General features: G+C 35.1%; 1 protein-coding gene across 1 annotated transcript; it reads right to left on the bottom strand.

Annotated features, from left to right (window-relative positions):
* Nucleotides 1–5,146: 5,146 nt before the first annotated feature.
* Nucleotides 5,147–7,210, bottom strand: LOC149226177 (putative UDP-glucosyl transferase 73B6). Its single transcript, XM_089375229.1, has 2 exons — nt 7,057–7,210; nt 5,147–6,908 (listed from the first exon to the last, which is right to left on the bottom strand). The coding sequence occupies exons 1-2, from the start codon at nt 7,147–7,149 to the stop codon at nt 5,373–5,375; spliced, it is 1,629 nt and encodes a 542-aa protein (XP_089231355.1). The 5' UTR covers nt 7,150–7,210; the 3' UTR covers nt 5,147–5,372.
* Nucleotides 7,211–11,345: the final 4,135 nt, after the last annotated feature.

Below are 11,345 nucleotides of genomic sequence, written 5' to 3'. Positions count from 1 at the left end.
ACCTATCTCACTCTGATGCTAAAATCCATTGGTGTCATCCTTGATTCTTTTGTTTTCGAGCTCAATCTACTTTTCACCATTATGGATGAATACTTGTAAGGAATATCACGTGGAGACAAAAAACACATACATAGCAAAATTCATTTCTATATAAACCATGTAACAAATCAAGGAGTATTACACTAAATGAGCAATAATTGACACATCTATGGAAAGCAAACACATAATGTATTATTAATAGATGGTAAAGGGAACATTGCAACCACTTAAACCTTGATGTTGGAAGCCTCCTTTAGGTGAGTTTCGAAGTCCTAGCCTTAACCTTCAACTAATCCTTTCTCTCCTTTGCATATGGGCAGCAATTGGGCATAATTCAGCAGTAGGATGGCCACCTATCATTATCCAACCATTAGTGGATAGTAGGGATCTCATTTATAGGGACGGAGAGGGAGTTAAGGATCTATGAAAGGAAGGATAAGTTCCACACCTCAAGGGAAATGTCCATGAAAGTAGGATCAAGGACCAGGAATGGGAGGTCGCATTCCAATCTTCATTCACCTGAAACCACATTGTCGTTCTCTAGATTTCTAGTAAGAGAAGCTTCTCCTCCATTTTGGGAAAAACTGCATGAAGAGGACCAATGTGGATTTTCTTGATAAAAGTAGCGCTGTTAGAACAAATTTTGACCATTAAATTCATGCTGAAGACCCTGCCAGCACGGATTTGACTGATAAAAGTAGCGCTAGTCTTGAAAAATAAGGTTTTTAACAATCTCTTCAGAATGCTTTCAAGGCAAGTTTTATTCCTTTCTTTAGGGATGCTCCAAACATGTTTCATGGTGAATACATTGTCTGCGACAACTTTCATCACTTTGTGACACTTGCGACATTGACGATACAAAGTGTGACACTTTAGGACATGAGACTAGGAGTGTAACAAAATAATGTATAACACTTAATCTCCATTGCATCACTTGATATAGGCAATGTATGATCACTTTCAAAAGAAAATGAGCATACTTCACCAAGTTTCCATGTAATTTCTCTACATTCTAGTAGTTTGAGATGTAGCAATGGATTGCTGGATTAAGAATAAAGATGCATTGGTGATAGGTTTTCAAGAACATCACTGAATATTTGTACCAAATATGTGATGTCTAATTTGTTTCCATATGGGTCTACCCTGTGAGGTCCATGTTATTTCTTAGTTTGAATTAAAGGAATCTATTTTGTTTCCATATGAGTCTACCCTGTGAGGTCTATGCTATCTCTTAATTTGAATTAAAGGAAAATTAAATTTATATGAAACATGTATGGGATAGAAAGAGTATTTCATTTATGGTGTTATAAATTAAATATCTTAACGGATAAATATAAATGAGAATGAGGATTGAACTATACATACCCTCAATTATGCCAATTCCTTGGAACAGTCACTCAAATATTTGATAGTAAATAACATGGTCTTGGAGGTCTCATGGTCAATGAAGAGTAAATTAGGAATACACTCATAACTAATTTTACCCTTACTAAAATACTTTGAAATTTTTTACAATAATTAAATTTACTAAATTAGAATAATTTTTAAAATGTTTATGATTAATATCAATATTAAAATATTGTTATGAAATCTAATAACAACACACACACACACACACACACACACACACACACACACACATATGATGATGATGTTGATTGGCTTTCGTTGGGACCTATATGGTCTACTGGACCTTAAGAAGGTAAGAGATGAATCTAAATTCTTTAACAATTTATTTCTATGCTAAAAAATAAGTGAAAGGAGTGATCTGAAATCACCATAGTTAAGTTGGTGGTGTGACACACATTTTAAAAATTAGACCAAATGTGAGTATAAGATGGAAAATCTAGGAGAAAGTGATTTTCTCTTCAACACTCTTAGTATCACATAGATAAGAGACTCTTTCATCCCAAGGTGTTTTGTGAATTGTCCAATGCCCAATTTCACTATGAAGCTCATGGGAATCGAATTTTATCTTAGTAATGTGAGTTTTCTTCTTGACACTAGCCAAGACATAAATATATTTTTAGTTTTCTATATTGGGGTTGATTACCTCCTTATAATATCTTAGTTTCCTTTTCCCCTCTAACTCTTTATCACTCCACAATTTTTCTGCAAATTTGCAACTAATATTATTTTTAATATTATCCTTGTTCTATAAGATGATCTCTTTCTTTACCCCCCAATGGTACACCCAACAATGGGCATCCTAGCTTGAGTCGAAGGTGGGGGTTTTGCTAGAGTTAGAAGCAATTTTAGGAACCTCTTGGTTTCCATGTTATATAAGTTCTTCTTCTTCTCCATGAGATACCTAGTCATAGCCATGCTTTAAATGGGGGAAGGGTTTGTTTCAATTAGGGGGATATGGTATGGATTATTTCTTTAATATTGAGGTTGTAGGTTATAAAATTCTTTTGGATCTATAACCTCACATCCATATAAAATAATGAGAGTTATAAGTGTCTCAAATAGAAGTTTTCTTAAACTCCATATCCAAATATTTGTCGGATTTACAGTTATTTTCAAGCTTGTACTAAACTTTCAAAGATCCATTTATCCTTTTCTCAATGCTATAATTCCAATTAAGATTATGACGGATATCATTTTTCAGATATTTGAATGAACAAAGTTTCTCCAAGTAGCTATTATCATACGTGAAAGTATCATAGGTGATTTTTATGGATTTGATTATCATGACTTTAGTTTTGTCGATATTAATAGTTATAACCATCTCGGAGCAAAAATCTTGAAGGATTGTTAATTGCTTCTCAAGATCGTAATGACTAGGTTTCAATATAGGTTTTCTATATTATTTTCGAAAGTTGAGACATAGGTTCTTACGTATGACCATGTCATGTTTACTTGATTAGTGTAATAAGTAGACTTTGGGTAAGCTTATAAGATATTCTGAATTTTGGACAACAATCAAAAGACCATGTAAATGGATATCTTGATTTTTAATTTAAACAAAAACAAAAGGAACAATTCATCATAGTATTAAAAACAATGTTTTTCAAACTACAACAAGCATCAATGAACTGGTGATATTTATTATCTAGCTATAAAAAGAAAGTGAAATAGTGCAATGATATCATAAGTTATGAATTGTTTCATTGTGGCTATAGTAAGCTTGGGTGTATTAACATCAATTGTAATCTTTTAGACATTACCGAGTCTAGTCTTAGTTAGAAACTTGTTCCATAATATCTTCTCAACCATATAATATTTTATCAACTTGAAAGTAACAACTCATAAATAACCACTGTCTAATGCACTTTGGGTTATAGATATCATCTAAAACAATGATTTATAGCTTCTAAATCAATTATACAAATGACCAATATAAATATCTTAATACATAATAACAACCCTTCATTTCTTTACATTTCAATAACCTTTAAAAACCATTGAAATTAATATAATCCATAAATATATCATGAAACTCCAAAATCACATATTTTCACTATATCCATTCACATTTACTCTTGTAAAAATATTTTAAAATTATTTATTTTCCCAAAAAAAACAAATATTTTAAATAATATAACCACCTCAATCGAGCGAAAGTAGATAGGAGTGGTGGTCGGCCGACCCACCCTCAAGGAGAAACTCGTCTTAAAGCAAGTATGGGTCGTAATAGAAAAATATTAAGGAAAAACAAAAGTCAAAGCGTAGTATTGGAAAAGTTTCTAGGTAGGTTAGCACCACGGTTGGAATTTCAAACTGAATTATTTTTCCAATTTAATGGTTTTTACATAAATTACAATTTCAATAAAAATTCTCGAAGGTTTTGTAAATTTTTAAACGGTATTTAACATGGAAATCATCCCATGCTGTCCAATTTCCATGTCCCTAATTTCCTCCGTTTCTGGTTTTAATTACCTGGTAGGCGCATTTCTTTCTTTAGGTGTGTAGTATTTTATCTTTTGGTTGTAGTTTAATTAATTGTTCAGAAAATTTATATTTAAAGAAAATTTGATAAGGATTTTTGTAAATCTAAGTTAGAGTTGTAAATCCAACCATACGCTTCCTCTATTTGGAATTTGTCTTCTTTCTATCTTAACCCTATCTCAATTGGTCGGTAAGTGAATATTTTTCAACATCAATAAATTTTTAAAAAAATATATAAATTTTCTGAAGGCTTTTTGTCCTTAAAACCATAGAGTGTTTGCTTTAATAGTGATCCACAGTTAGGAAGTGTTTTTAATTGTATTTTACTTCACAATTAAGAAATGTTTTAAGAGTATTTCACAATCAGATCAAAATTTTTGAAGTTAAATAATTTTCAAAATTTGGAAAGTATTTTTATAAATTAAATTCTGAAATATTTTTAAATTCATATTTATAAATAAATCTCAAATATTATGAAATTTATATTTAAAAATAATTTTTTTCAACTAAATATGATTACCAAAATGCAATTTCAAATTTGAAAGTTTAGATGAAATTATTTAATTTATTTGAGCAAAACTAGTCTATATTCATCTAACTCCGGATCTAATTTCTTCAAGTGAAAACTTTTTCCTAAAGTATAAAATACAATGTGTAAATAAATTGATATCCACATAAATTAGTTAAACATAGATATTCAAATTAGTGAAAATAATCCCTATTAAAATATTTTTGAAAAATATAAAGTTTAAACATTTTACTCACACATTTTTCTACTTCTAACTTATTTAAGTGAAATTATATTATGTTATATGGCAACTAACTAAACATACACAACATATAAATCTTTGTTTTTTATTATAACCAACTTTATTTTCTATTTAGAGAGTAGTTTATTTTCAGTTCATAAATATTGAGGATGTATAGAAAAACAAACTTACACATGGCTATTATGGCCATTATAGTAGATTATAGAATGGGAGTTGTCTTTAGGGTGGAATTTATTGAAATCACAAGCTTAATGGGTAATCAGTGCAATCGAAGTGCCTTAGAAGTTTTCCAGGGTGCTAAATCCATATATACAATCAGAAAACTAGTTTAAATAACACAAATCAAAATTTCACATCAAATTTTTCCACCAAATTTAACGCCAAAAAAATTCAACACACTAAAAACCACTCCTATAGAATTACCCGAATTACCCGCTGAATGATGATTTAATTTTAAGAAAATTTCATTTAAAACATTTCTTACCAAAATCAAAATCTACATCGGTCAAGGGATTAGAAGTCGCCATAGCCCTAAAGGACGATAAAACGGAAGTTTCCTCAGCGCGCCATAGTGATCAGTGGCCAGACTACAAGATACAAATTTGATCAGTAACTGTACGGAGATCTTTCAGGCCGGCCAGTTTATGAATGGCAACCCGCTGTTGGGTCAATTCAACTTTTGGGCAGCATTTTTATATGCTGAACAAAAGACTGGAGGTTGTTATATGAAGATCCCTCCTTCTCCACAGCCATTTTGGCAAACCTACCCAACTCCTTGGCTTTCATTCTCATCTTCTCCCCCTCTTCCTCCGCCACAAGCATGGTCACTGCTCTTCTCACCTCCTCTTCATCAGGTACACTGCTCACATCCAAACATATTTGAATACCGATTCCCAAAGATTCTGTCAGGAGCTTTGAGTTGAATGACTGTTCTGCTATCATGGGCCAGGTAATCATGGGAACTCCCATGGTCATGCTCTCCAGCGCAGAGTTCCACCCGCAGTGACTCAAGAATGCTCCCACGGAAGGATGCGAGAGAATGAGCAGCTGAGGCGCCCACCCCCATATGACCAGTCCCCTTTGCCGTGTTCTGTCTTCGAACCCTTCCGGCAAACACACTTCGGCTGCTTTGGAATTGGGCTCGGGCTCAGATCGTCTGATAGCCCAGACGAAAGCCTGCCCGCTGGCCTCCAAGCCTGCAGCCAGCGCACGGATTTGGTCGTTATTGGGAAAAAATAGGCTACCAAAACACACGAACACCACGGCCTGCGGGCGCTGAGAATCAAGCCACCGCAAGCACTGTTGCTCGTCGATGTCCGGCGTCTTGCCTCGGCTATTCATATTTCTGCGATCGATCCGCATACCGTGGAAAGCGGCGGGAGGGAGCAGGGGACCAATGCTCCACACGGGCCTCCCCGTAAGTCTCTTCATGTGACCGATCCCCACGGATTCGAGCTCATGAAACGTATTAATAAGTATGCCTGCCCGGGACTCCATGCTCTGGTTAATCTCGTCCCTAATGAAGTCCCAGGAGGGATTCGAACCCAGATCTCGCATCATCACGGGAATGTCGGACTTGCGCAGCTTGAGGTCGAAGCACAGAGCGGGGACCTCAAAGAGCTCGTCATCTCGCTCCACGCTCTTTTGTGGCGCGTATTTCAATAAGGAGTGTATGACAGACACACCGAACGCCCCGGACGTGTGGAAGACGAGGGTGGGAATCCTGAACTTGGCACCCGAGCTGTGTACCCATCCCATAAACATGTCACAGATGATGCAAACAGGAGGAGGAGAGGAATGGGGAGCTTCCATATTCTTACTTACTTTATTCGTATCATCGATCTGTTGTTCCAGCCATTGTTCGAACGACCCCGCCAGCTTGTGCGACGAAGGCATGAGTATGTTGACGAGATGCAAGGGAGCGTTGTCCCAGCTGTCGATTCCCTGGGGCACCCCCTCCATGGCAGGCATGGGCAGAGACACCAGCCGAATATCCAGATTCGAACCCTGGACCTGAGGTTGTAACCGTTTGGCGCTTCCCGGAGTCGTTATATACGAAACAGTGAGGCCCTCCGAGGCGAGCAGCTTGGCCAGTTCCATAAATGGAATGAGATGGCCTTGCACTATTGCTGGAACGACCACTACATGGAGTTTGCTTTCTTCCATTTGCAGAAGTCCAATAACATCACCAGATGTGCTGCTGTAATACTGCGTAGAGAGGAAAAAATTCACAGGAAATGCAAGAAATTGTAAAACCAAACTTGTACTCTACGGTCTCCTGCACAAGATTTGTTGTTGTAACAATGAAAGGAAAGGGAAACAATCACAGGAAATACAAGAAAGTTTAAAACCAAACCTGTACAGTTAGGCCTCCTGCCTCCACCAGAACAGGAGTTTCCTTTGAGAGGGATTCTTTGGGTGTAAGTTTGCGTGCTCGATACCGTTTCATCTGTCATGATAAAGGCTTTGAGCGGATATTATCTCGTGCGGTCGGTATTGGTTCATCTGTCGTGATAGAAGGCCTCTGACAGGGATCATGTAGCTCTGTATGGTTTCATTCTTCAAGATAAGTTTTATTTGTCATGATTAGGTTTACCTGCCAGAGAATTTTTTTAGAGGGTTTTACTTTTAAATTGCGTATCAGATGAATTTTAATATTTATTTGTACAAGTTTCATTTAATTTTTGTAAATTGTATTTATAATTGTTACTAAATTTCTATGCTTTTTGTATCAATTAAGTGTAGCAATAATATTTTTATTTGAGACTTGTTGATGACACTTCTCTGTGATTTTTCCAGGCTGTTGAAATATTCAGTTTTTTTTTTTTTTTTTTTTTTTTATTTATATGGAAATAGTGAAAAAATAGATGGAAAATATGTTTCTTCTGTAATTTTTTTTTTATTTTTATAAAATAACAAAAATATATATTATAAAGTGAAAAAATATATATTCATAATTGCTCTCATCTGAAAATAGTGAATGTAAATATTGTTGCAACTAAAATTAAACAAAAAAAAATTAGTTATATGATAGTATTCACTTTTATAAGCAACCAGTGACTATTGGCATTGGTTCTGTGCTTAATTATTGCCCAACCCAAATCCTTTATAGCACCCTCCAGTGTAATATAATTCCCATACATATATATATATATATATATATATATATATATATATATATATAATGTAGTCCAATTATTCTCTGTTTTGTATTAATTTTTTTTAAATTTTAATTAACAGTAAATTTAAGATATATAATATATAAAAATATAGTGTTTTATAGATTTATTTTAAAAAATGTTTAAAACTATGAAAAAACACCATTTTTAAAAATAATATAAATTTAAAATCATTTTGAATTTGGCTTGGGCGATGGGTGTATACTAACAACAAAAACGGGTCTATATAAACATAAGGGAAAATGTCATATTTGACGATACAGGTGTTGATGCAATGCGTTAGCCATTATCATTTTTTTTCGCATTGAAATCGTCCTTCCTTCCTAATCCAAAGGGAGGGAGGCTGAGGCCGAACTAGAGCTCGTCGTGGTAGTGAAAAGTGATTATAAATTTGTGGTGTGGGGATCAAGCATCCTCGGTTGGTTTGGGGGATTAATCTTGGTTTTCACCTTGTATTAGCTTTCCCTTTATGGGTTTGGGTGGGGATTTTACCGGACTTTGCTAGGTTTTCACCTTGCTTTAACCTTTTCCTTATGGGTTTGGCTAGAGATATTACCGGACTTTGCCAATATACCGATATGATGGTCATTTGAGTTATGTGGATTGGTAGTCAAATTAGGCTTTCCAAGAGTGGAAACTAGGATGATGAGACAAGGGGGAGAAAAGAGAGACTGATGGAACCAAGACCTCCAAGGTCCATAAAGAACAGAGAGGAGAGAGGGGAGTTGAGTCTTACTCGAAGGTCCATAAAGAACCAAGAGGAGAGAGGAAAGTTGAGTCTTACTAAATCCATGTGAATAGCATAGAAAAACTCTGGCAAGAACAAGGCCAAAAAGTTCAAAAAATGGTGAAAAGAAGAGTATTTTGCAAGATCTCATGACTAAACTACAAATATGTGAAATAAAAACTCTATTCTTATATTAAAATCACTTTTGATCAACACTGTAATCATCGGAACCAAGAACCTACCTATTCATCGCTAACTGATACCCCGCAGAAGATGCTAGTTTGCGAAATGAGTTTCGCCATCTGTCACTATTTTTTAAGTAATGACGTCTTCGTAGTATCCATGAACAGATTATCTATGAACAGATTTGTCTTTGCAAGGGAGGCACATGATTTTGTAAAAAGAAAGTGAGCACGAACCCTGCCATCGATGTAATAATAGCATTTCAATTCATTGAGGAAGAGGAAATCCTTGTCGTTGCTCCAATTGCAGGTTGCATTGTTAGTTGTGAACTTATTGTAGTTGGGCTTATTTACCTGAACTGCATTGTGTTGATCTTTCTGATACCTAAAAGTTGCAAAAAAAAAAAAAAGCAGAAACAAAGGTTCGAAACTCAGGAAACTGAAAACATAAGAAAAGAGGTCCGATTTCGAAACCCAGTAAAAGCAAAAAAAAGAAGCATAAGGTACTTACAGATCTATTCAAGGAGAAGGAAGGTCTGTTTGGCATTTGCAATAGGCTCATTTCAAAATTTTCCGGAGAAACTCTATTGTTTGAAATCCGCGGAATGAACATTTGAATTTTTGGGTACTGACAAGAATTGATTGCGTACCTCCGAAGAAATCCCAAGAGTTGTACATTGGACGGAAAACGGCCTTATCAGTTAATGGAAGTCCATACATGGTCATGTATGTATAACCATCCATACACATGGTCATGTCAATTCTTTAGGGCGAGGATAGTGCCGTCACTGCAGTATGCGGTGTATATATATATAAATTAAAACTGGTTAATTTTTAATATACTTATCAATATGACTTTTTCAAATATTATTAGCCAGTCAGCCATAATGTGCAGATTTAGAAACCCATCGTATTTAACGTGTAAAAACTCAAAAAAGGGACATACGGGCGTCAAATTTAACCCCTGATCTTATGTATATAAGGCAACCAATAAATCCTATGGAATGCCTTGACAGTTTCTTTCACCATAAACCCGTGTACATAATTTCTCTGGCAAACACACTTTCTGGTTAACAGTTGCGGAAATGGGTTGATGCATGATCCATGGCTCATGCGGATGCCAGATGATCCCCATGGGCATGATGGCCAATAAATAATGTTTGCAGTCATACAGTACGTAATCTAGTATGGCAAAATTAATGTTGAAAACCCATTTGAAGTGAATTCAAATTTGAACAGTACGTAATCTAGTATGGCAAAATTAATGTTGAAAACCCATTTGAAGTGAATTCAAATTTGAATTTTGAAGGGCACTATTTTATTTATTCCAATATCTGGTGCTTTTAATTAATTAAGCTGTTATCGCAGCTTGGCCTTTTTCAGTTTTTGTGATAACCTCCCACAGCAACATCTTGCAGGTTTTCCATGGATCTGGCTATGGATGTTTGTATTCCAGAAGATTATGTCAAAAGGCGTTGCAAGCCAAATATATCGATGCAGAAACGAGATGGCCGACTTTCTTTCAACGATGTGGAGGCCACGACCGAGAAGAAGTTCGATCTGCTGGGCAATAAGAATATGATGATCTCTGCTTCTATTAATCATAGCAATAGCAGCAACGTCAAGGAGGACATAATTTTTAATTATTTCAATCCATAAACTCTTGCCCGACCATTTCCATAGTTCCTTGGTCTACAGCTTCGAATAGCAGAGAAGTAGAATGTCTTCTCTCTGAATCAAAAAAATTGTAAACTCAATTTTGTAAGCATTTATTCATTTTTTCGCAACTACTCTTATGCATTTCTGCTTGTGTGCTCGAATGTTGAACTATCTGCTTTTCTTTCGGTTTCGTTGCTTTGAGAAAATTTATCAAACAATATTTTATTTAAAAGTTATAATACAAAAACAATACCATTGATTCAGATGGGACAAGTACACCGGAAGAGGTAACTGGTATTTTTAATAAAATCCAAGCTTATCCATGTATCAAAATTACTTGTATCCAATCTAATCCAAGCTTGTTCCAGTATGTTATCGAGTAATTATTGTACACACATTGTGATTAGGGTTTTAACAGAGTTTCAAGGATTGGCTGTGACTGTGAAATTATTCCTCCTACTAATTTGATAAATCGTAACTTAAGATCTAATTAGGTCTCTTTAAATTATTTACCAACAATCGTTTGTGTAATAGGTGGCCATTAAACCAACATTTATCCACTGGTCATTTTATAGAGTTCAAAAAATCTGCAAAGTTTAGCTTCCAAAAGAAACATCAAAGGTTTCAGAGACAATTTTTTCATGGCAGGAAAAGCAGAGAATATCGTAGGCCTTTCTTGGGAATTAATTCCATTTCATGTGATTGGGTTTGGATTCTGTTCTAAATTTCCCATGACCAAGCCAATGAATTCATCATCTCACTATTATTAGTTCTGCGCTGCATACATCGATTAATTTGGGAAAATATTCATATCAACAATACTTACCCAATTTCTCTCTATTTTCAGATCGCGGTATTCACCAAGTAGGTTATATGCACAAATATGTGCTCCAACATG

The sequence above is a fragment of the Pinus tabuliformis genome, chromosome J (genome assembly GCF_031772625.1).
Source record: "Pinus tabuliformis cultivar Carrire ecotype Pingquan chromosome J, CPIR1, whole genome shotgun sequence".
Classification (NCBI taxonomy): Eukaryota; Viridiplantae; Streptophyta; class Pinopsida; order Pinales; family Pinaceae; genus Pinus; species Pinus tabuliformis.
The sequence above is the reverse complement of the archived record's forward strand: the minus strand, read 5'-3'. Positions and strand labels throughout refer to the sequence as shown.

Coding starts and splice junctions, on each gene's coding strand:
- LOC149226177 (XM_089375229.1), bottom strand. CDS start 7,149: ATGAAACGGTATCGAGCACGCAAACTTACACCCAAAGAATCCCTCTCA. Junction 6,909..7,056: donor CAGGAGGCCTAACTGTACAG/GTTTGGTTTTAA, acceptor CTCTCTACGCAG/TATTACAGCAGCACATCTGG.